The following is a 27,067-nucleotide window of genomic DNA, read 5'->3' on the forward strand; positions in this document are numbered from 1 at the left end:
TTGTGTTTTTGGAAGCCGTATTGATTACTGTTCAGAATTTTACAGTCCGTGAAGAAGGATGATAGTCTATTATAGAGCACTTTTTCGAAAATTTTGGCAACAATTGGTAATAAGCTAATGGGCCTATAGTTTGCTGCCTCTAGTGTATTTCCTTTTTTATAGACAGGTAGTATTTTTGCTTTTTTTAAACAATCTGGTACAATACCTTCCATAAAAACCTCATTAATTAATAGTGATAACGGCTTGGCAATGTGATGTCCAGCAAGTTTTATTATTTTGTTAGATATGCCATAGACATCTGTCGAATTTGAGCTTTTTAATTTATTGATTACTTTTAATATTTCCTTAAATGATGTTGGGTATAGGTAAATTGATTTATTGTTAAATGGGCAGTTAATTTTCAGGTTTTCAATAGCATTTGTTATTTGACTGTTTTTTGTAGAGTTTAATGAATCAGCAACATCAGTAAAAAACCTGTTGAATTCTAAAGCAATCTGGTCACTGTCATGATTTATTTTACCATTTATTTCCAGATTATTTACTTCTTTTTCGATTTTAGTGCCCCTGTTTAGTTCAGAATTAATTATTTTCCATGTGGTTTTTATTTTATTATCACTTTGAGTGATCCTGTTTTGTATATTCTTTCTCTTTGCCAGTCTTAAAACATTTTTGTAAATTTTTTTATAATTCTTATAGTATTGCTGAAATTTGGTGTTGTGACAGTCTGTTTTACTAAGATAATATAAGTTTTTTAGCTTTACACTTGATGTAATTATTCCCTTGGTTAACCATGGTTTAGGTTTTTGGTCAGTCCTAACTTGTCTTATTGGAAATGATGCATTAGTAATGTTTATCAATTTATCAATCAGTAATTTAAATTTTTGTTCAATGGTTGTCATTTCATCAATATTTAGCCAAGTTTCTTTACCTAAAATATCTAAGAATGTTTTTTTACTATGTTTATTAATGCATCTGTATTTTAAATAGTTAAATTTTCTATCAGGTAAATGTGCTGATTGCACTCTAATTACCTGAGCCATATGATCTGAAAGTCCATAATCAATGACATTACTTGTATAGTCTTTATAGTCAAGGTTGGTAATAATATAGTCAATTGCAGAACTGGTTTGTTTAGTAATTCTAGTATGTTCATTGATTATGTTAAGTAGGTTATAAGAATTAAGTATATTCATTAATTTTCTGTTGGTATTAGTTTCTTTTAAAAAATCAATGTTTAGGTCACCACAAATAATTATCGAGTTTTTTCCAGTGTTCCAAGCTTTTTTTATTATTTTATCAAATTGTTTAAGAAATATATCAATGTCTCCATCAGGTGGCCTGTATATACACAATATTATACATCTGGCATATGCCAGATTGGTTTCGACAGCTGAGCATTCAATTAATTTTTCCTTACTTAACAAGACCAGATCCTGCCTACTCTCTGTGAATTCTAACAGATCTCTATGAATGTAGATACAACTACCTCCATGAGTTTGTTTAGATCTACTATAATTTGATAACAAAATATAATTTGATATAGGGTATAACCTAATTTCATCATTATGCAACCAATGTTCAGTAAGACATATAATATTTGGAATAGTGGTTTCAATTGTTGACAGAGTAGTGTTTACCAATACTTCGAGTTCATTGAGTTTGTTACGTAGTGACTGAATATTCTGATGTAATACAGTAAATGTATATGCGTAGTCTGTTTGATTCTTTATACTGAAACTGTATTAAATGCCAAAACATTGTAAATGATCGTACTCCATTGTAATTAATTCATGGCTTTTTAAGAAAATATATTGTCCTCCTTTTTAGTGAAATGTCCTCCTTTTGCGAGATGAATGTCCTCCTTTTTTATTATCAGTGTCTGGTAACCCTAGTCGCGGCAGCCATCATTATTTCTCGTGTTTTCTTTTTTCCGACGCAAATTTCTATAACCACACTTCTTACGTTACGTTTACAATATAATTGTTCTTGAGGTGATTTGTGATGAGCAGGCTTACGTCGTTTAAGTTTTCCAAATGGAGAAAAGATAATGACGACCCAGATGACCCAGAACCACCCCAAAAAATGTCTAAGTTTCTTCTGACGAGCAGCATTCTTCCAAGAAAACAGCAACTGCAGTCAGCGGGTTTTGTAATGTAGGTAGATAGGTAACTTAATTCACATTCGACTTTTTTTTATGTCCTATTAAAAAGTTTTACTTATTAAAAATGTTAGGTTATGTCTACCACAAAAATATGTTATGTTCGTCATCTTTATAATATTATATTTTTTTTAAATGAAGGTTGGTGTACACTGAAAAAGGAAGATAGTCTTTTGGAAATTTAGATGGAACTTCTTCATGAATTAAAAGTATATGATTTTCTCTAAACTGTTTTCTTTCCTTCATTATTTATTGTATAAACTTTACCTATAAAATGTTTTGCAATGTTTTAATAACGCTAAGCTATATAATGTTTTAATTTTACATATGGCTGGAGAACCTTTCTTTCTCACCATTCAGTTAAAGACCAAAATGCTGGTGGTCGATTCATTTTAATTCAAAACAATTATTTCTGTATGAGGTTCGGTTCGGCACGGTTCGAAATTTTTTTGCTATGGTTCGGTTCGAAACCAGAGAACTGAGGTTCATCCAGCTCTAGAAAATTGTATATCTAAACTCTATTGTAAAGGTAACGGAAATAGCACAAACATAGATAAACTACGCTGTATTTTGTCAATTAGCATAACTACTCGATCATTTCCAACCTTCAATGATATAACATTGCAGAAAAAAAACGTAACTTTTTTTAAATAGTGTCTGTTATACAAACATATTTTATTGAAAACATAGGAAGGATTAATTTAACAGAGAATTAGACAGATGAAAACTTACATGTGTGGTTTTTGAGGTTATTTGTCTCTATTTTATATCAGGCGTATACACTATGCACTTATTTTATAATTTTTATAAATACACATGTGCTTTTTTTTAATACATAGGCCTATGTATTTTTTTAAAATAAATGTGTGATTTTTTTAATAACATGTGAAGTTTAGTGTGGGACTGGGATTCGAGATTCGATGACAAACACTGAGGATTTGAACAAGGATTCGGATTCGACCAAAATGTGGATTCGTCCCATCCCTAGTATTAAGTTTTATACAGGCTTTGCCTGAATTTGACAGACTTTAAAGATGGAGCAGAAAATTGCAAATAATAAAGAAAGTTTTTCGATGAAATACCAAGCATCTGGATCATGGTTGGTTGAAAAAAATTCTGCTATCACGAAAAACCTTGTCATTTTAAAATAATTTCATTGAAAACATCATTCAAAAAATTGTAAGGTTGTTTCCCCCTAATTATTTTAACAATTTTTCTGAATGTCAAGTAAATAAATTATGGCCTTGAAAATTAATTGTTTTGGTAGGTGATGGTGGCAAATTTTATCATATATCCTCATCCTCCTAAGAGGTGTATCTGGAAGTTCATGAAACATGGGAAAAGGATGGGAAAAATGGAGGGGGTAGATATTGGGATTTTTCCTCTCCAGTTTTTCTTAGTAAGCACTATTTTATCCCATGAGATGTGTTTGGAAGTCTCCCTCCCCCAATCCCACAACTGATTCATGTCAATAAACAGATGCTGGTGACAATATCATGGGTTTCTGGGAACATACTGTAAAATTAATCAAGGCAAACCAAACATTTGGCATTAGTATGCCTCACTCACTCTTACTCATTCACTCATTTTTCATGCTTATGTAAACATAATCAAGTCACCACATATAATTGAAAAGGTTATGTTATTCATAATATTTATGCAAATGTTTGTTACAGTGAAGGGCATTGAAAGATATTATCCGAAATATAATCAACACATATCTGTGTTTTTAAAATAAAATTGCACTGTTAAATTAAATGCCATCTCGTTTGCCTAAAACATTAAGTTTGTTATTGTTAGCTAATCCATACAAAATTCTGGTATCTGTTAATTGGATACATAATTAAGAAATGTCATACAAAACTACTTCCAAAAGCGGTTTAATTTATTTTTGTAGTTGCATCATGTAGGTTCAGTCCAGTACTGTTGAGGGCCCTGAAAAAAAATGCATAAATAAGACAATGTTGTTGTAAATACATATTTAGTTGACAGATAAAAAAAAAAACTAGTAAAAAATTTTGGAGGTGGTAAATGGAGCAAGAATAAAATACAGCCCATTCAAGCTGTAACCACTATGAGGTGAATAAAATTTTAAACAAAATTTTTTGCTATGGGAATTGTGGAAGACCTGAATATCGAACAAAATGTTTTTGAAATTTGATTTGCATCTACAAGGTTTTAGGTCACACGGTTATGCACAGAGACTTAAGATCTTGAAACATGCGGGTACTGATTAAGTGCTAATAAATTTGGTACAGTGGGTTGTTGGGTTGAAACTCGCATCCATCGCCAAGTGAGTGATCACGATGAGCCTTCAAGTGTTAACAGCAAACCGCACAGAAATGAAATGCAGTGACAGAAGAAAATGGAATACCTCATAAAATTCTAATGTTAGTTATTAGCCTAAACAATTGCATAAAAAATGTATCACCCAAATGTGTTATATTTCCTATGAATTCTACTTTTTCCTAAACAAATGTAGGAGTGATACCATAGTTTCGTAAGAAGCATATATGTACACAATGTTTAAGTTAGTAATGTCCATTACATGCTTAAGGACTCTATAAAAATTGTTCACAGTGCATGAATACCCAGAAATATCTAATCAACTGTTACATGAGGGGTAAAAATAGAGGTAAAATAATTTATGCCTCAAGGCCTATGATGACTGAATCCCAAGATTACAGTGGGCATCAGACTGATGAGGTACCAACCTTGTGCTCATCAATTTTTCATTCTATGGTGTTGTGTTCAAACCCACATCTTTCTCCATAGGCACATGACGTTTTAGAGATAATGGCCACAGACAACCCTTGCATTAACTGATAATTCAAGCCTCGGCTCAGTGGAGCTGGAAACCACGGCTTAACGTCTCGTAAACATTGGAGTTATTAGAGATCATGAATATAAATGATATGAGAACAGAGAATTGACACGAGAAACCCCACTGATATCAACATCCATCTTGTTCTCCAGCAGGGATGTAACCAGGCGGAAAGGTCCGTGGAATTCGGACTCCTCCTTTTCAGGATTAGAAGGGAAAAAACAAGTGAAAACAGAATAAGAAAATTGCTGCAATTGAGCTACATAAGGTTACAGAGAGATTACTTTGGTAGCATTATTGTAATCTCTACTGGTTTATTGTTATGTATTCTCTCCACAAAGTAACCAGACCTACCTTGTACACAGAAGCGGCAATAATTGTTCCCAAGTTGTTTATTTTTAGTGCCAGTGTACACACGTGTTACTGTATGTATGTCTTTCATACGAAATTATCAAGTGTGTTTCGTGTATTTTTGACTTGTTTTAATGAAACAACCAAACAATTGGCACAAAGTATTAAAAGCAATGAAATAAAAACCAAATTTTGAATTGTTCAGTTTTTTTTAAGCAAAAAAAATCATTACTCAAAATTTTATGTTTACACGTTTGAGTTCTAAAAGTTTACTATTCCCGGAGAATTTATTTTTACAACAGTTTTCTTATTTTCTTTTGAAATTTGAGTTTAAAGAAAACATACACAAAAAAAATGATATAATGGCTATAATGGATCCCCATCCACCAAATCCTGGATACGTTCCTGTCGCAACTTCCAAAAAATTGCACGTTTCATCCTTCCAGGAATGGAACCTGGATAACTTCTTGATGTGAGGGGAGAGGGATATGGCCACTCGACCACCATGACGCCAAGAAGTGTTAGCGTGCCTGGAATGCAGAGCGAGGTTGATGTAGTGCTAAAAGACTGTATCGTGGTCTGTAGGTTGTGTGTTTGGATCCTGTTCTATCCATTCTGAGTTCTGTTCTCCCAGAACTCTCGAAATAACTGCAAGAAAATGCTGGGATGGTTCCTTACTTGGGTTCCCAAACTATTAACACTCACGGCTATCTTAATCTAAATGTAATTTACAAACACACACAAACCCCCCTTCCCATCCTTTCAACTGATCTTTGAAACTAATTCATATCATAAACACACAAACTAAAATGTCTAAATTAAATATATATTTTTAAAATTAAAATGTAATTTTAATTAATTTTGGCAATCTTTATTGATAAAGATATTTTATAAATGTAATTAGGTAGTATGTTCTGTTAATTGCATTGGTGGACCTAGACTTTGTGATGTCCTCATAATTTGAAGAGGAGCCTTAATTGTGGGAGGGACCTGAGGTTTTGGAACATACCCCAGAGAATACAGGGTTCCTCTCCTCTCCCACCCTGGTTATGAAAAAACAGATTATTTAAAACCACTTTAAGTCACCGTGGAACTTAAATTTTGACGTTTGTTTTATTTTTCATATTATTCCTAAAATTCTAATACATTGAGTATAAACTACTGCATCTAATATACTAATATTATAAAGCTGAAGAGTTTGTTTGTTTGTTTGAACGCGCTAATCTCAGGAACCACTGGTCCGATTTGAAAAATTCTTTCAGTGTTGGATAGTACATTTATCGAGGAAGGCTATAGGCTATATTATACTATCAATAACATTAGGTATCCTTACTAAAAGTCCAATTTAGAATCAAATGCGTTGGAGGGGGTTAGATACAACATGCAGTACACGTACAAAGTGTGTGTTGACAATGCCGCAGGCGCTAGAAGTTTATTTCCTATTGCCTATTAACATTGTTGCCGCGCACTAGATGACTTAGCATTCTTAATTTTCCCATGCAAGTAAAAAACACTCGTGTGATATTAACAACGAAGCAATCAGTACCCTCATAGAAGTTCAATTAGTATTTAAATACTTTTTATCACTTTAAATCGCAAACCTACACTATTGTTTTTTTTCATCTCTGTGTTTAATTTGTTTTTTTATTGCCCTTTTTTTTCAAGTATATATATTTTACAGACTTGAAATTTCACAGTAATGTTCCTTATGATAAGCAGGATGACATTTTCCGAAAATTAGTTTCCGTGGGTGGTTAAAACCAGGCAACAGTGGGTACTTTGTCTGCATGAAAACAGGATTTTGCATTGTTCATGCCTTCTGCGTCTCCATGGCAACGGGCATAGCGCGGCAGTGGCGTACCCACAAGGAGGGGCATGTATATTGAGCGGCGCAATAGTGATCTGCCTGTAGACTGCCGTAGTGAAGTACGGGTACATCAGTTGTACGTTGCGTGCACGAGTCGGGAAACCATCGGTGCTATTCATTTTCTCTCCGGTACATTATACAGCATTGTAATAAATTTTCACTGAATTTTTTTTTTAATTTACCATTACTGTAAATGGGATATGTGGCTTAATTTTTTTCCATTAGTATAGCCGTGCGATGCCGGGTCGGGCAGCTAGTGTGTAATAAAAGCGGGAGGGGGCTGTGTTATGAACAGTGTAGTTAATGCGCTCTTGTATTGCTGCTAGTTCAGTTATTTCAAGTGAGCCAACAGAGCAAGGGATTGTGTGATGCAAACAAGGCCTGCTACAGGCTCTGGCCCCGCGGTCGATACCGTACCAGAGAAGCCCATGCGGTAGCCGAAGAAGGCGTCGATGAGGTAGACGAAGGCGGACAGCAGGGTGAGGCAGCCGAGGGACAGCCCGGCGCTCTTCTCCGCACCCACCACGTCGCTCAGCTCGGAGCGCAGGTGGTTGAAGTGCCGTGGCTCGGCCGTGATGGGCACCAGCCCCACGCCGCGCCAGAAGTCCACGGCGATGGAGCCGCTCAGCATGAGCAGCAGCGCGCCCGCGCAGTTGAACACAAACTCCTGCCGCACACGTCGCCACGTCTCTGCAACCTCTCACCCACACTTTAACTGGATAAAATTAATTTTTTTTTTCGGAGGAAAGGGGAATGGAAATAACTTAAGCGAGTTTGTCAGTACTCGCCAGTACGAGCTAAATCATTTGTTCTCATGTCACAAATAAACTAATCATAAACCAGACACGAAATTTTACGTAGAATTATGTAAAATAAAGGGCTAGCCGAACAGGAGTACCAAACATGTCCTACGTATGTGCCTCAATGCTGAGCCTGCGAAATTTCCCCCAGAATAATCATTGCTTGCGTTTTTGAGGCTATATTTCTTAAGGTGCATTGAAGGTGAAATTTTACTTTGCACCAGAAAAAAGAGAGAGAAAAAAAAGCGCACTTTACACAACGAAAATTTAACAGGTTGAAAGTCCAATGCGTATGAATGCAGAAACTGCTATAGTTTCACCGCCGAAATAGTCAAGTTCACGGACCCATGTGTGGCAACATGGAACCATATATAGGTACTAACTTTCGCGAACATCGAGGGATGTACCTACTAAGTGGATTAATGAGGTAAATAAATCTTAATGGTAGTGAAACTACTATTGTATCATAACATGGTACAATTTACAATTGCAACTATAAAAATACCTATAATTTATTAGCCTGGAAAACTATTGGAACAAACATGATGTCAAAGATATTTAAAATGTTGTTTGTAGTGGAGAGTTTAATGCTCTGGTTTTTTTTTTGTATAGTTGCCAACTAAGAACCCATTAATTAAAAAACCGTTAAATTGGCATGTGTCGGCCACGTGGGTGGTTAAGTGATTTACTCATATAAACCCCCTCCCCCTCTTAATTAAAAATGTGGCATAATTGAGTATGAATCACCCAACCCCGATGACTCTTCGATGGCTGTTTCTGGAGGACACCTGTCTCACCCTCTCCCAGCAACCTTCACAGAATATTTATTGATTTCTCACCCCTCACTGACCATCCCCCCTTCTCTCAAAATATGGATTTAGTTGTCATCGCCAACTCGATGAGTATTGTTTTTTTGTTGTTGTGATTATTAATTGGAGGGTGTCTTCTAGGCAGGGCTGATGATGTTTCAGGTAGTTACAGTAGTTGCTATTGGAGAACAACACTGTATCGATTTCTATATTTTTACTAAAGTGCATAAAGTGGGTGGGATATGTATAAATAAGCTAGGTTACATAGGTGTGCCCAGACATTTCCATTAGGGGGGGCCCTGCTAAATTTTTAAATCAGAAGCTGAATTTAGAATGTTAAATAGCCTAAATACATTCACTCATTCACTTTATATTTTTGTGAAGTATGAACGAGATATGTTTACTAGTTAATATTTATATCCGTATAGTTTTAACAATCTTGAAAATATGTTTTTTTTTCATAGACATAGTTTAAAGTGTACTTACACATTTCCCCCCCTCGAATTTCCAATAGCTTGGTCCAGATCTACCTTGAAATGAACTTCTTTTTAGTGAATGCAAACACAGCAATTCAGACAACAGAACTTTAACAAACCTCTTAAAATATTTTTTTTTGTTTGGCCATTTTAAGGGACCTCATGTTTTTAAAAAACTAAGGCGGCTGTATTTCCAGAACGATAAAATGTTTAAAAATATTGTTAATTAGCATGCTGCAACACTGAAATACATTTTGATTGTCACTGTGCTAGGAATATACGAATATTAACGAACGCATTAGAGAAAATGCCGATCTGAGTGATTACATTAGGGGGGGCCATGGCCCACCTGGCCCCCCCTGTAGGCACGCCTATGGCTAGGTATACATGATGTGTGTGTGCGTCGACGTCATGCGAGGTGAAATGGTGACCATATTGGCCAATGGCGAAGACAGCAATGTCTTTCAGGAAGGGTGCAGGATGACCTATGTCTTGGAACAAGTTTAAGTAAGATACAAGATGAGTCGGCGGTCGTCTCTCGGTGCGTGCGCATCTCTCTTGCGGGCTACAAGATGTCACTCAAAATCAAAATAATAAAATAACATCTTAAGATTTCAAAATAAACTGTGTGTGGGGGGGGGGGGGGGGGGGTAGCAGTAGTGATGGTACAGGGATTGTCTAACCTCCTTAGGACAGAGGGTGTAGGGTGTTGACTAAAAGAAAAAAAAAAGTATTATTTATCCCACATCGTTTCAGGTTTATTTCCCGGTAAACTATGATCAACACATAAGTAAATAAATAAATAATGTAAATAAATAATTGTAAATAATGTCAAGCTACTCTGTCAACAATAGGTTCCGCCCCCTGTACAGGAGGTCTGGAGAGAGAAGGAATTACTTTAAATGATTTAAAACTTAATTCTAAGTCCTTAAAGTTAACTTAAACATTATTTTAAATTATCTAAGGTCAAAAGTAAAACTTAACGTCTAGCATAAGGTTAACATCTGCTCAGGTCCGGCCTCTTCAAAAACAACTCAAACATTACTTCTGCGACCCCAACCATCTTTACATATACGTAGTGATGTTCCGAGGCATAGCCTCCCCCTGAGTGAGCCTAACATCCCTAACCGACTCGTTACCACAGGAGAGAAGCATAGCTTCCCCCTGAGTGAGCCTAACTTCCCTAACATCCTAACCGACTCGTTGCCACTGCCGAAGACAGATGCAGCAATTGGAGCCTTGTAGACTTGTAGCTTCGTAGTCAATAACTCATGTAGACTTGTAGTCCTGTATCCTCGCAGTCTCGTAAATTTGAAGACTCGTAGTCACCTAGTCTCGTAACCTCATGGCTCGGAGTCGCGTAGTCATGATGTCTTGGAGCCTCGTAGACTTGTAGCTACGTAAACAAGTAGTCTTGTAATCTTATAACATAATGCTGCCGGAGTAGTTGGAGTTGACTCGTAGGCAGTTGGAGGAGTCTTGTAGACTCGTAGAATTGAAGCTTTGTAGCCAAGTGGTCTTGTAGCCAAGTAGCATTGCAGTCATTTGTAGCCGAGTAGACTTGTATCCTTGTAGCTTCATAGACATGTAGTTTCGTAGCTACGCAGCCTTTTAGCAATGCTGTCTCGCAGCCATGTATAACTCGTAACCAGCTAGATCCTTGTAGACTCGTAGCCTTGTAGCCTCATAGTCTCTTAGACTCGTAGCATTCTAGACAAATATCATTGAAGCTGTTGAAGCAAAAGGCAGTTGGAGCCAATGACTGTTGGAGCCAATGACTGTTGGAGCCAATGACTGATGGAGTCCATGACTATTGGCAAGGTAAGTAAAATAGGAGGTAGGCCATTCCGGGCTCGCGCGCTTTTTACATGCTTTATATTAGCTTCACCTGTATGTTTGTCTGTCCGTCTGTAACTCTTTCGACTAAGAGTGAGTGCCTCATCACTATAAAATGTCCCACTGATGTCATTATGTTTGTTAGCCGAGCGGTTTAAGGCGCGCGACATCTGTGACGTCAGCTTTCGGATTCAGCGATCGTGGGTTCTACTCCCGGCCACGCCGAAAAAAATATGTTTTTTTTTTTCCCGGTAAATTCTAAGATTATATCCATACATCTAACTGTAAATGATTCGGAGAGACTTTACCATTTCTTTGTGACGTTGCAACTCCAAATAGTTATCTCAGATGGTAATAGGTAGTGTCGGTAACTCATTTCCCTATGATAATTATACATAAATATAGTTTAAAAAACTAAAAAAAAACATGCTTTTAAAGAATATCAAACTAAAAAGTTAAAAATAAATATAATTTAAAAAACAAAAAAAAACATGCTTTTAAAGAATATCAAACTAAAAAGTTAAAAATAAATATAGTTTAAAAAACTAAAGAAACATGCTTTTAAAGATTATCAAACTAAAAAGTAAAAAATAATTTTAAAATTTAATTTATGACAATAGTATATAAGCAATACTAGTATAAATGAGAAAAAAGCATGGGGCGCTTAATATACAAAAAATATGGCACAAAGCGCCTCAAGCTGTTTTCTCATTTATACTAGTATTGCTTATATACTATTGTCATAAATTAAATTTTAAAATTATTTTTACTTTTTAGTTTGATAATCTTTAAAAGCATGTTTCTTTAGTTTTTTAAACTATATTTATACTAGATAATGCCCGGCATGCGTTGCAATGTCTCAATCAATTTTTTTTTGTAATTTTTTAAACGTATACTAAGCATCTCTCTTTATCTCTCTAATTCTCTATCTCTCTATGTATATCTCTATAACTCTCTCTATCTTTCTATTTATATCTCTATCTCTCTATATATCTTTCTAGCGGACCCGACAGACATTGTCCTGCCCAAATGTACTTTTTGTGAGATATGGATATGGCGGTAAGTATTTCTAGGCTGGACATTTTGTATCTTCTCATTATACATACCCCTCCTCTTGGGCACGCCACTGCCGTTATCAAAAACCTTTCCCATGGTTACGCAGAAGGCAACAACAATGCAAAAGCCCGTTGCCATGGAGGCTAATTATCAACAATGCTTAGTTTTTTTGCTTTTAAAGCGTGTATTTTTAGTTTTTCTTAACTCAGAATCGAGATAAAATATCCAATTGTGAATCTAAACCATCCTCGAATCCCCGTGAACTCACACACAAAATTTCATCAAAATCGCGTACAAACAGACAGACAGAAAAAGTACTGTTTTATTATAGTAAGATAGATAGATTATTCTTACATGTTCGCATCCATGCAGTATATGAAAAATCAGCATGCATAGCCCCACACCTATAACTATACGTATCTGCTGCCCACGACTTTTTCCGCATGGAATTTTGTATTATCTTGCACCATTTAGAAATTTAAACATTATAACATAACAGTTGATACAGTTGTAGTAGTTTTCTTATGTTCACAAATGATAATTTTTCTCACCTCTATTTCAGTCTTTTCAATAAAAATATGTTACTACCTAAATTTTGAGTAAATATGTTTCTACTTTCAAATGTAATGACGGGAAGACACTTCATAAAATGTCTTTGTAAACCACATTTACTGTTTTTTCCGTCTCGAGCTAGAATGTAAAGATTGTCTGCATTACTGACCCGCGAGCAAGCTACATACATTTCAGAGAGAGAGAGTGAGAGAAAGACACCTATTGAATGTCTATCTAACTAATTTTTTTATGAGAGCATATTTTCATTAAATAAATCATGAAATCATTCAACGATAAAAGCTGTTTATTTAATTAAGCGGACGGGTTCGCTCCAAGGAGAAAATTGACGCGGCGAGACCTCGTGGACATAGAGAAATGACACACACACACTATTTGTGTGGCTAAGAAAACTTGATTTTTTTCTGCAATTTAAATTGTAATATACAAAAAGGGTATTGAAAATTGAAACAAATATGGCGACACTATAAACTGTCAGGATCTTTATTTTTTTCTTACTCTCTACTTAGTTCCTTACAATAGCAAAACTTAATGGCTTCTAATAATGCGTTGCAATTTTTGCTTTTAAAGCGTGTTTTTTTAGTTTTTATTAACTCAGAATCGAGATAAAATATCCAATTGTGAATCTAAACCATCCTCACTATTTGTGTGGCTATGAAACATGATTTTTTTTCTGCAATTTAAATTGTAATATACAAAAAGGGTATTGAAAATTGAAACAAATATGGCGACGCTATAAACTGTCAGGATCTTTATTTTTTTATTACTCTCTACTTAGTTCCTTACAATAGCAAAACTTAATGGCTTCTAATAATGCGTTGCAATTTTTGCTTTTAAAGCGTGTTTTTTTTTTTTTTAGTTTTTCTTAACTCAGAATCGAGATAAAATATCCAATTGTGAATCTAAACCATCCTCGAATCCCCGTGAACTCACACACAAAATTTCATCAAAATCGGTCCAGCCGTCTAGGAGGAGTTCAGTGACATACACACGCACACAAGAAATATATATATATAAAGATTTCCCCTCCTCCGCCGCACGCCGTGACGTCACTTGGGGGACACGAGACTCGCCGCTTTAGCGATCAACAATCAGCAATATAGCAGTTGTTAGTTCGTTATGACTTTTGGTCAGTGACGTGGACGTTATTGTGTTGTGAATAGTTTTCCGTACTATTTTCTAAAGCACTTAACGATATTTTATTTAATATCTTTCATCCTTTTAGTATGATTGTGTAGCTATTTATCCGTGAATATTTTGCATCCTTTTCGAACATGTTTGACGTTTCGTAAATGAAATTTGTGTGAGTGTCGGGAAATGTTTCCTGAAAATCTCACAGTATTTCCTAGAAATAATTTTATTTTTAGTTATCCTGTTCAACAATGAGTAAAAGCAATCACAACTGTGCAATAGCAAGCTGCAGTAACTATGGATGCAAGACTTCAGACATTATTTACCACCGTTTTCCTACAAATTTCGAACTTCAAAAGGTGTGGGTATCACGATGCAAGCGGGAAGATAAATTTAATATCAGCAATGCTCGCGTGTGTTCAGTCCACTTTCTTTCAGAAGACTATGAGCGAGACTTAAGGAACGAGCTTTTGGGCTTGCCAGTAAGGAAGAAGTTGCGACCGAATGCAATTCCTTCTCAACAAATACCCAATTGGCATGCACAACAAACAGTGTCAACAAAGGACCCATCGGAAGAGCAGGTAATTTACGTTATTGTTTAGTTAATTCTAACTTTATAATTTGGCGTTATTTGTTATAGTAAACTAGTCTTCAAAACCTTCTACATTCTCTTGACCTTATGTATGATTTTAGCTCAATAATGTATGTAGATTTTTATCAGGTAGCTACGCCATTCCCTCAAATGTTAGAAATTTAAACTACTAACTTTTTATTGAGAATTAAATAGAGAAATAATTATTTCTTAAGTACATATTTTAATATACCAATTAAAACTGCTATAGGGTCTTTTTTCATTATGACAGCTGGCAGGTCAAGTTTATGTAGGGAGGGTCGCAGGCTTTAAAATAAAACATAGAGTGACTTCAATTTATTAAGTGACACGTCGGTAAACAAGTGGTTGGAGTATTTTACAATATTCGGGTCTCGCCGCTGTAAACATGTTAAAGATTAATTTTTAAAATGATAGGATCAATTTTATGACCTATAGTAAATTATTATATTTTAGCTTGAAACAATAAATATGTATGTATATTCTTTTCTTAAATATCATCAGATTATAATGTCACAATTCAGTAGAATTTAAAGAGACCCGGTAATAACACTTATTAAATAAAACTTAAAATTGCATTTTTGATAAATTTTTTACATAAATCCATTATTCGTACATCAAATAAATGGGGTCAGTGAAAAAAAATCTATTCTTAGTTATTTTTTAGGTAGATATTGATTTTATATAGGCTACACCTATATTTATTTTATTGTATATACTGAGATACCATTTTCATGTGACGAGGTTCGTGGATATTATTCCAGCCATGGTAGGATTCAATTAATTAGCACCTCGGTAGTGTTGAAGTGTTTCAGAGCATACTCCTGCTAATATCTTGTAGGTAATAAAGTTATGTCCTATTAAGCCTTTAGGCATTATCACATGAGATAAAACTCATATCTTTCTATATTCCTTGTTAGATTATTATTCAGGCTGGCACACAGATTGCACAAACGGATTGTGCCTTCATTTATTTGGTAAAAATGTAGAATTTAAATAGTTTTGAATGAAAGTTATAACTGTAAGTAAAGGAAATAAATACAAAAGGTTCTTTTTTTTTAGGTTGAATGTGAACGCCAGAAACGCTGTGACAGAAGAGAAACAAGGAAAAGTGCTATTGTGACTTTACAAAATATTTCCCCAAAGAAGAGGAAAGTTTATCAAGAAACTAATACAGAAAATGTCCTTGATGAAACTTCGTGCAAGAGTAATGATAAGGACATTATTAGCAAGTTAAAGGAAACGGTGCATAATTTAGTAAAACGAAATACATTTCTTGAAGCCTCTTTAAAACAGTGCAAAGTAGCTTTGAAAAGAGCCAAAATTTTCGAAAAGTAGTTTCAATAATGAATCATTAATAACCAAACGTGTTAAAAAAGAAACTATCAGTAAAGTGGAGGCAGTGCTGTCGAAATGTTTTACGCGTGGTCAAATTCGTTGCTTGTTACGTGGTAAAAAAAAAGAGTCATATGGCATGCAGAAGATATTGCGAGTGCTTTAACATTAAGAACTTTGTCTAAAAAAAACATACATGTACTTAAGGAAACGCAACTTCCCTTTGCCTTGTCGGTCAACTCTCCAGAAATGGACGGAAGATATTAAAGCATCCCAGGAATTTTGAGCGAAGTGTTGTGCCTGTTGAAATCCAAGGCAGCAACTTTTAGCGAAATGGGCAAGATCGCAGTGCTAACCTTCGATTAAATGAACATTGATAGTCGTATATGCTACGATTAAAAAAATGACATGATATTAGGACTGCACAACAATGTACAAGTTGCAATGATTCGTGGTTTGTTCCTTGGGTGGAAGCAGCTAGTGTTTTATGACTTCGATTTTACAATGACCAGCGAATGTTTGAAAAATATTATCATTGAGGTGGAGGCCACTGGCGTACATGTCGTTGCAGTTACATGTGACATGGGTGGCAAGAATGCAAAAGTGTGGAAAGAGCTGTGTGTAAACACAAACAAGCCCTATTTTGTAAACGCGGCACACACAAATAGGAAGGTTTGGGTCATGTTTGATGTGCCACATTTACTAAGCTACTTAGAAACCACTTCCTGGACGACGGCGTGATGTTACCTGACGGCATGAAATTTACTAAAGAGAAAGTGTTAGAACTTTTGGACTATCAGAAGTGTGATCTTTCGATCACTCATCATATAAGTGAAACACATTTGACTGTGTCTGGGCGTTCTCGCCAGAATATCAGAATAGCAGCACAGTTATTTTCCCATCGTACAGCCCAGGCTCTCAAATATGTACTAAAAAAGGACATTGAATGCAATTTTGTTGAACTTGTTAATGACGTATTCGATGTATTGAATTCGAGGACCCCAAAGGATGTGAAAGCACCCCTAAGAAGTGGCTATGGGCTTAACCATCGAAGCCAAGCAAATACTCTCAAAAGATTTTTGGAAGTATGCCCAGAATTACGTTTCGGTAACAGAAATACTTTACTGCCTTTCCAGAAGGGTTTTATTATCTTCATAAAATCTCTCATGGGGCTGTATGAGGACATGAAACAACACGACGCAAAGTACATTCTCACATCTAGATTAAATCAAGATTGTCTGGAAATTTTTTTTTTCAAGATAACGTGGCTTTGGAATGTTTTACAACAACCCGACGCCTTTTGAAGTGAGAAATAGAATTCGCCTATTAATTCTAACAGGAAATGCAAGTGATGTACCTCTATCCAGGAATGCATCAGTGAGAGAAGATATAAGTATTGTACCTTCTGAACAGAGTGAGTTAGACACAGAAGGCGAATTCATAAAGTTCCTAACGAACGAACTTTGCATCAGTGTTGTGGAAAATGTGCCGAGTGACATCAAAGGCGATCCTGTAACAGAATATGAAACTGAAATTGTGCAGTTATTGGTGGACGAAAATCCTAATGACCTTCCAGAAAATGTATTTTGTGCAGATGTTACACTAGATGCAGTTAAATATGTAGCTGGATACATAGCATTCAAATGCCGATCTATAGACCCATGTTTAGGATTAACAAGTGAAAATTGTGCTATGACCAGTCCACCCCGAGATTGGCTTTCAATAATATCAAGAGGAGGACTCACGATACCTTCACCCGAGTGGTTGGATAAAGTAATGCAGTTCGAAGTCGTGTTTGCTGCTGTTCATGGGTCATACATATCCAAGAGCTCAAACGTAATAGAAAAAATGACATCTTTGCTGCAAGAGAAATTCCCTGAAATAAACAGAAAAGTTTTACATTTGTTTGTGAAAACAAGAACATTCATTCGCATTCGACATTTAAACCATAAAAAGAAAATTGAAGCCTTGAAAAAACATGCAGCGAAAAAAACCGCTTATGGGTATCATCATCATTATCATCATCATCTGCTAAAGATTAGGAGTGATCAGCAACTCCTGAGGATGACATCGGTTGAAGCTTCGGATACACCTGTATGCGAAAGGTAATGTAATGTCATGACATCGTCATATTTCGTCGTCTGTAACATTTTTAAAGTGATGCATTAATTTTTTTTGTATTAAAACATAAACGAGTGATGCATGTACTAAGCTAATTGTAATGATTTTTAGAGACTTTATAATTGTATAAATAATGTCATGGAAACACGGTTTGAGCCGTCTTTTTTATTCTTCATAAAATTATATTTATGTAAGTAATACAAATTTACATCGCGACATAATGTGTATAAAATGCCACTTGGAAAAGTGTAAATTGCATTGTTGTATCAAATTTTTGCCATTAACTTTTGGAGTACTACTAGGTCTACTCACATTTGAAACACTATGCTTATGGTATGCGTAGATTTGACAATAAAAATTAACGTTTAAATTAACGAATTTTCTTTGTACAATTAAAATCTGCAAATTTACATTCAAAAATTGGACTTACACATTTATCAACACAGAAGTAATTCCTCGATAAATATTATCTACAAACTAAATGTAAAATACATGTGTTGCGAAACATTATTTTTGCTACTGTATCTGCTTCTGAAAGTAAAATGTTTATGTAGTTTGGAGCAATAACTGAATCGCGCTACAGCTCCGGCGATTACCGTCGCTGCGCAAGATTACTTCCACCCGACCAGCTGTCCCCCCAGTGACGTCGTACACTACCAACCAATGGCGCGCGAGCAACCGGAGCAACTATTGGTGCCAATGACTTATGGAACTAAAAACTGATGGATTCATAGACTGATGGAGACATTATATCCTAACTTAACATTGATGATCGCATCCTACCAAGTTGAATGTACATGAGAATGTACCTCCTTTTCTTTAAATGAGCTTTCGTTTTGTAGAACGCGCTTCCTTTTGATTGACGGTACGTCCAAAATGTGCTTCCCTTTTGTTGAGTGTGATTTCAAATGTGCTACCTTTTTGTTGATGGTGCTTCCAAAATGTGCTGCATTTTTGATTATACTTCCGAAATGTGCTGCCTTTTTGTTTGTGCTTCCAAAATGTGCTGCCTTCTTGATGATGATGCTTCCAAAATGTGCTGCCTTTTTGATGATGGCGCTTCCAAAATGTGAATAATTTTTGTTGATGGTGCTTCCAAAATGTTCTGCCTTCTTGATGATGATGCTTCCAAAATGTGCTGCCTTTTTGATGATGGCGCTTCCAAAATGTGAATAATTTTTGTTGATGGTGCTTCCAAAATGTGCTGTCATTTTGATTGTGCTTCTAAAATGTGCTGCCTTTTTGATGATGGCGCTTCCAAAATGTGAATAATTTTTGTTGATGGTGCTTCCAAAATGTGCTGCCTTTTTGATTGTGCTTCAAAAATGTGCTTCCTTTTTGATTGTGCTTCTAAAATGTGCTGCCTTTTTGATGATGGTGCTTCCAAAATTTGCTGCCTTTTTTTGATGGTGCTTCCAAAATGTGCTGCCTTTTTGATTGTGCTTCAAAAATGTGCTGCCTTTTTGATTGTGCTTCCAAAATGTGCTGCCTTTTTGATGATGGTGCTTCCAAAATTTGCTGCCTTTTTGTTGATGGAGCTTCCAAAATGTGCTGTCTTTTTGATGGGAGTTTTGGTCCTCTTGTAAGCGTAAAAACATGTTACGTTGGTTTAATTGAATATAATTAGCTGTCGATGAAGAAGGTCGTGAGGTTCTGAAATGACTGGTCTATATGTCTGACATTGTTTATGACCCGGTATTGCGGTCCGAAGACGTTTAGTCTATAGTATGTATGGATTTGTACATGAACGGATTAGAGGTTATTCTAACTATCGAAAAACTAGACTTTCATGTTGGGATTATTGGCAACGTATTTAATTCGTCGAGAATTGTCGTATATTGTCTTGAGTTTTATTTTTGAAGAGAGAATAATTAATAAACTCCGCGAAAGGTAATGGTAAACAGAATCTAAAATTTATTTAATATTTAGTTACACTTGTCACTGTTCAAGTATCGAACCAAGGACAGGAACTGATAGAATCAATTTGTAAATTGATTGTAAATTTTTGACGTGACAACGTCTAATAAATCGATGAACGCCAGCTGCGCGCACGAAAAAAAATTGGTTGTCTGTAAAGTCGGTTTATGGACGATAGTATAACGTGATAAACGTCATAACAAAACATTGATTAAATGATTGCATACTTTTATGAATAAAATTAAATAATTTTTATTGAATTATCACTATTTTGTATGTATACAAGAAGGAGTAAAATGAAATCTACAATTTAATTGATAAATTTACTTTTATTTGCTCTCATTAATTCAAATATGTTTATTACTTTAACGAGGATATTATTTTAACTATAAATTTTATGGAAAGGAGTGAAATGAAATCTACAGTTTAATTGATAAATTTACCTTTATTTGCACTCATTAATTCAAATATGTTTATTACTTTAACGAAGAGATAATTTTAACTATAACTTTTATACATGTTTGCTATTTAACTTCTTCCAATCTGTGTTATTCTGTTAAGGATAGGACGATGATAGGAAAACTAGGAAACGAATGGGAGTGTTTCAAGTTTAATGTGCCTCGAAAAAGTCAAATCGATGGTTGTTCCAATCGAGTGGAAGAGAGATAGATGCGGCGCAAGCGTACCATGAGCGTAACGGGACACAGTATAACGGGACAATGTGCGTAACGGGACACTTTTTCGTGCGTGCAGTCGGCGTTCATCGATTTATTAGACGTTTTCACGTCAAAAGTGGCCCGTTACGCACATTGTTCCGTTACGATGTCGGCGAGTGCAGTAATAATAGTTTATGTTACATATTGACTAAAAAATTATGGTGATTCATATAATTGATGATAGATATTTGATTACAGTTTATTTATATGAAAACTTGTTGATAATTATATTTAAACTTTATAGCTAAACGCCAGTTTTTAAAATTAATTACAAGTTATCTACTCGTGAACTGTTTCGTCGACTGTTTATAAAATGAAGTGAAAAGTTAATGTGGTATTCAATGCTTATTACAACAACAATTTCGGCAATAACGGTTAATTATTCTTGCATTTTAAGAATATGATTACTAGTATAATTTCAAGTATTTATTCTTTTATTATTAAAATAAAAATGATTCAATTTTATTCATAAAAGTATGCAATAATTTCATCAATATTTTGTTATGACGTTGTCACGTTAAACTATCGTCCGTTAACCGACTTTACCGACAACCAATTTTTGACGTGACGTCTAATAAATCGATGAACGCCGGCTGCACGCACGGAACAATTAATTACAAGTCATCTACACGTGAACTGTTTCGTTGACTGTTTATAAAGTTAAGTGAAAAGTTAATGTTTTTTTTTTCATTGATTATTACAACAACAATTTCGGAAATAAAAGGTTAATTATTCTTGCATTTTAAAATTCTGATTACTAGTATAATTTCAAGTATTTATTCTTTTATTATTAAAATTAAAATGATTCAATTTTATTCATAAAAGTATGCAATCATTTAATCAATGTTTTATGACGTCACGTTAAACTATCGTCCGTAAACCGACGTTACAGACAACCAATTTTTCATTACGCCTTTTATTAACCTCACCGCATACACGAGTACAAAAAATACAGACCTATACGTTATAAAGTATTCAATAATATGTGCTACCTTGCTTCACGACGATTTTTAACAGAGAAAGATAGGTATATTTAAAATGTTGCATTGAAAAACGGATCTAAAAATTAACGTCAAGTTGCAACTAATTTTCTTTTCGTAACTGGCCGTATAAGTAAAATTAATCTGACCATTAATGTTTTATATGAATGCAAAGATAATTACTAAAATATTGGATTCAAATCAAAATTTTCACTACTTAGAATGTATACAAATAACATGTAAAATTATGTTATAAAATAGCTTATTTTGAACACACGTGTAATTAAGCTTCACAACAGTGAAATAACTTTTTTTTGGTGAATTTTGGAATTTATCCCGATTTTCCAGCTAAATAATTAAACGATTCCGAGATGGCGCCCAAATTTCAATATGGCGGGCACCTCAGTAATAATAAATGATTACTGCACTCTAGCAGGTTAGAATGAAACTAGCATAATGGTAATGTACTCTATAAGACGAGTACACACACAAGATGGTGTCCTCCAGCAGACGAAAACAAGATGGTGGCAATATCTTCTATCAGGTGGTAGCTCCTGGTAGCATGTACTGAACACAAAATGTCGGATCCATGATGGTCAACGTCAAAGTCAAATTTAAAGGTCAAGGTCAAATATTAAGGTCTAGTTCAAATTTCAAGGTCCAGGTCAAAGTTCAAGGTCAAGATCAAATTTCAAGGTCAAGGACAAAGATCAATGTCAACAATCGAGGTCAAAGGTATGGTGAAAAAATAATTATACTAACATGGTGTCAGCACACTATAGCAGACGAAAACAAGATGGTGGCCTCCAGCAGACGAAGGGCAGGTGGCGGACATGACGTCATACCAGCTGACGATATATACCTTGGTACTGGTGGAGGGAGGTCAGTCTGTACCTTTACTTACTCTATGAGTCTGTAGGTGGCTTCTGTGGAAGAAGGATCTGTCGTTTTTTATTTTTTGCTCTTACCAGTTTCGAACCAAGGACGGGAATCGATCTAATCAATCAGTATTCTAATAAGTTAATTTTATGGGGAATTTTGAACTTTTTTTCATAAAAATCGGATAATAAATAATGATTTTCGAGATGGCGTCCTTAACGATAATTTATACAGTGGTGAAATAATTCAAAATGTTGCGTGTGGTGTAAAATATTTTTATTACTTTTTATTGAGAATTTTTTAAATACATTAATAAATTACTGGTTTACTCTCGCCGGAAATCGAACCGAGGACCAAAATGTTTAAATAACTAAACATTTGAAGTAGGCAATTTTTTAAATATTTTTTTGTAATTTTTTCGGAATTTCTAGCATTGAAATTACGGATTTTCAAGATGGCTGCCGTAACGAAATATTCAACAGTTGTGACTTAATACAAGATGGTGGTTCTGTCTTGAACGAGTTGTGCTGTTATTACTAAAATATAAAAAATTACAAGACCGAATATGCATGCTATTTTTATATATACCTTATTTAATACTCAGCCTGGTAAATGTCTCGATGGCCGTGCGATTAAAGGCGTATGTTTTCTAACCTAGAGATGAGAGCGCTTCCAATGTATTTTGCATAAAAAATTAAATTTAATATGTCGATAAGGACCATAATAGCTTTGGTAGGTAATGGAACATCGACCTTATGTGATGAGACAGAGCGACACTGGCGCTCTCTAGGAACAAACAGCAGAAACAAAGTCGGCGGTATCCAAGATGGAGGCCTCCAGCAGAACAGGAAAAAAATCAAGAGCACCGCTAGTGCTCTCTAGGAACAAACAACAGAAACAAAGTCAACGGTATCCAAGATGGCGGCCTCCAGCAGAACAGACAAAAATCAATATGGTGACCGAGATGAAAATTTCATCATGAGTGAGTGGGACGCTCGATTTAAAGATGGCGGATCCAATATGGCTGCCGGTGTCAAGGTCAAGGTAAAATTCAAAGGTCAAGGTCACGGCCATTCAAGATGGCCGCCATGACGTGAGAGATGGACGTGACGTCAGAGCTCGGTCGGCACCACTCACCACAGCCTGAAGCCTGTGCCTGGACATACCAAACCATACTACTGTTCTTATTATAATAATATTTGCAACATGAGAACACATGAATTTGCTAGTGGTCGAGGCTTGATGATACTGAAAGATTCGTTCATATTTATTTTTTTATTTTTTAACAGAAACGCTTGTCTAATTTTCTTTTTTTCCATATAGAGCAGTACATCGAAACTTGTTTGATATACCAATCAATTGTACGTTATTTTTATTTGGCGTTCCCGTTAAATTTTCATTGACGTTTGCTAATCCGGCCCGGCACGTGCCGAACCAAAGATCTCCCACTGTATGTGGTCCTGGCAGGGGGGGACACTAGGGAGCAGTGCGTCAGTTTCTCTAAGAGCTCAACGCTAAATCGAAACTTGAAAAAATAAATAAAAATATTCAAGCAATTGTAGATATTCTACTAATGTTTAAGATATTAAGTATTTTATTTTTTAATTTATAAAACGCTCTAATTGTTACTAACTTTTAATTATGATAAACAAAATTTTAATAACTTTTCATCACGTGCTGCATAAGTTGAATCATGGGAAATCGTAGAAGACATAGCCTGATGAAAGTGACCGGCGTGCTAGCTGCAATGAATCTCATTCAGTGATGGGAATTTTTGTGCAATATGCGCGCTTTTGATAAATACTCTGTACGTTACACCACAAGAACGAAAGACTAAAAAAATACGTATGTGGCTTTTCAATCTCCCATTATTATATCAGCTGAATAAAATGTTATAAAGCCCTAGAAACAAATTTCAGGGTCTCTACTCCACATGCTAATAGAAAAAAAAAATCTAGTTTCTTCGTACGATTTTATACACATTTTGATTATTATATGTATATATATATATAGCATTTAGACATTTCGTTTATGAATAACACCCATCATTTATTGACATGCGACATTTTTATAGTAAATAAAAGGCGTGACGAAATAGCATTCATGTTGGTAAAGTTTGCGAACTTTTAGCGCAGCGACGAAGAAAGAACGCGAAGATTCAACAGCACGGAGGGCCCATTGTGAGCTCTGTGGTCCGGGCCACACTGAAACTGTTTCCACTGGGATTCGAACCCACGAACCCGCCATGCTTTTTAAATATTTCCTCAGCACAGCGCGGGGTTGAGTCCCGAATGCAACACACACTGAAACCTGACAGCTAGTGGCGGTGGGCGGCAAGTGCGAGCCACCGCCATTGACGTAGCTTTGTTCATAAAGTTGGGGGGGGGGGGGGGGGGGGACAAATAATGATTTTGATGTCAAGTAAACCCATTCCCCTCTTACTACGACGGGGGGGTCCGGGGGTCCTCCACCAAAAATTTTGATTTAAAAGTGTAAAATAGCGCCTTTTTAAGCAGTTTTTGTATCTAACCATTGGATACATCGATGTTAAAATTATTATTTTTTCCTTAAAATAAAATTTGATGAGTGAAGAAATTACAAATAAAGTTGGGCAGAATAATATTATAAAATAAAAATATCACGGTCTAGAAAGTTGGGGAGGGGGGGGGGACAGTCCCCTCCACCCAAAAAGTTCAGGGGGACACGTCCCCCCTGTCCCCCCCCCCCCCCCGGTTCCTACGCCCCTGATTTTTTTTAATTTTTTTTTCCTAACCTAACTAAAACTAAGTGTATTTGGGAGGGGTCCGGGTTAGGGAGGGACCTAGGTGCGTCTCAGGCCGAAGCCTATACGCCTAGTCATGCTGGGATTAGCCATGCAGGGAGAGGGTCGCATGCATCATGTGCTAGGAGGGGATTGGCCAGCCATGGCAGCGATTGGCGCCATGACTAACTCCCCTCACTCTTAAATCTAGACTATAACTAGAGATACCTAGGTTGGGCCCAGGTAAAACCTGCATAGACACAGGGGATAACCCTGGGCACATTCATGCGGGATGCAAATTGGCATCACCCACCATGCGCCGCCGCTGGTGGCCGACCTCGCCCAGCACGTAGCCCAGCAGCAGCACGGGGCTGATGACGAGGTAGGCCAGGCACACGCCGTGGCCCAGCGTGTCCGCGTCCACGCTGAGCCGGTGGAACCTGACCGGGCGGCCGGCGAGACCCAGGCGCCCCACCAGCACCGTGGTCAGCAGCAGCGCCTGCAACCGCTGCCTGTGTGGGCGGGTTTGGGAGCTTTCAAATACAAACTGTTAGGTTGATCATGTTCATTTCACTGCTCGTCGACTAATTGCTCAGTAGAAGAGATTTAAACTGCATGAACAAATGTGTGCGACACAAGTGAAGCTTCTTCCTTATTAGTTACAGATAGAGATAAATTATTAGTATTTTTTTTATTGAACAAGAGATAATAATTGAGATTATCAAGGATGTAAGTAGATCTCAAATTAAAAAAAAAAAATAGGTTGTCTGTAAAGTCGGTTTACGGACGATAGTTTAACGTGACAACGTCATAACAAAACATTGATGAAATGATTGCATACTTTTATGAATAAAATTGAATCAATTTTATTTAATTATCACTATTTTGTATGGATACAAAGAAGGAGTGAAATTAAATCTACAGTTACTTGATAAATTTACTTTTATTTGCACTCATTAATTCAAATATGTTTATTACTTTAACGAAGAGATTATTTTAACTATAACTTTTATGCATGTTTGCTATTCAACTTCTTCCAATCTGTGTTATTCTGTTAAGGATAGGACGATGATAGGAAAAGTAGGAAACGAATGGGAGTGTTTCTAGGAAAAGTAGGAAACGAATGGGAGTGTTTTAAGTTTAATGTTCCTCGAAAAAATCAAATCGAAGGTTGTTCCAATCGAGTGGAAGAGAGATAGATGCGGCGCAAGCGTACAATTAGCGTAACGGGACACAGCGTAACGGGACAATGTGTGTAACGGGACACTTTTTCGTGCGTGCAGCCGGCGTTCATCAATTTATCAGACCTTGTCACGACAAAAAAAAAGTCTTTTTCCACATCCTGTACTCTCGCATCCATTCACTGGCAATTTTTGGCGCCTCTTTTGGCGGTTTATTCCCACGTTGCCTTTGATAATACCTCTTATCTGCTACTGCCTTCTTTATTATTTCTAGGCACGATGTTAAATCACGATCTCCAGCTGAATGAAATGAAAGAAACCACTCGAACGGAACATGAACAACACTTCCAAGGACTCGTGTATCAGCAGCGAACAGTACTCACGACCTCGACGAACTTGAGCACGAAGCCGGGCTGGCGCAGGTCCTTGAGGCCAGCGAGGCGCAGCTTGCCGCCCGCCATGTCCGGGCTCGAGTGAGCAGTGTTGCCAGGTCGCGGCGTCCGCTCTCTGCCGCCGGCCCGCCGCGCCGCCTGCTCGGGGGGATATCCCTGCACGCGCCTCCCGACACACCGCTCTCCTTTGTGTTTATAGCTCATTTCTCCCGAGACATCTCTTGCGTTTGTTTTCACGACACAACATTTCTTCCGATACATCATTTGCGTTTGTTTTTACAACACAACATTTCTACC

The 27,067-nt window shown here is 36.2% G+C and overlaps 1 protein-coding gene across 1 annotated transcript; it reads right to left on the reverse strand.

Moving 5' to 3' along the window:
* Positions 1-2,532: 2,532 nt before the first annotated feature.
* LOC134531472 (uncharacterized) lies at positions 2,533-26,847 on the reverse strand. Its single transcript, XM_063367185.1, has 4 exons — positions 26,762-26,847; positions 25,511-25,696; positions 7,618-7,867; positions 2,533-4,093 (listed from the first exon to the last, which is right to left on the reverse strand). Exons 1-4 carry the CDS (start codon positions 26,837-26,839, stop codon positions 4,071-4,073), a joined length of 537 nt encoding a protein of 178 aa, XP_063223255.1. The 5' UTR covers positions 26,840-26,847; the 3' UTR covers positions 2,533-4,070.
* Between the last annotated feature and the right edge of the window lie 220 nt (positions 26,848-27,067).

The sequence above is a fragment of the Bacillus rossius genome, chromosome 3 (assembly GCF_032445375.1).
Source record: "Bacillus rossius redtenbacheri isolate Brsri chromosome 3, Brsri_v3, whole genome shotgun sequence".
NCBI lineage: Eukaryota > Metazoa > Arthropoda > Insecta > Phasmatodea > Bacillidae > Bacillus > Bacillus rossius.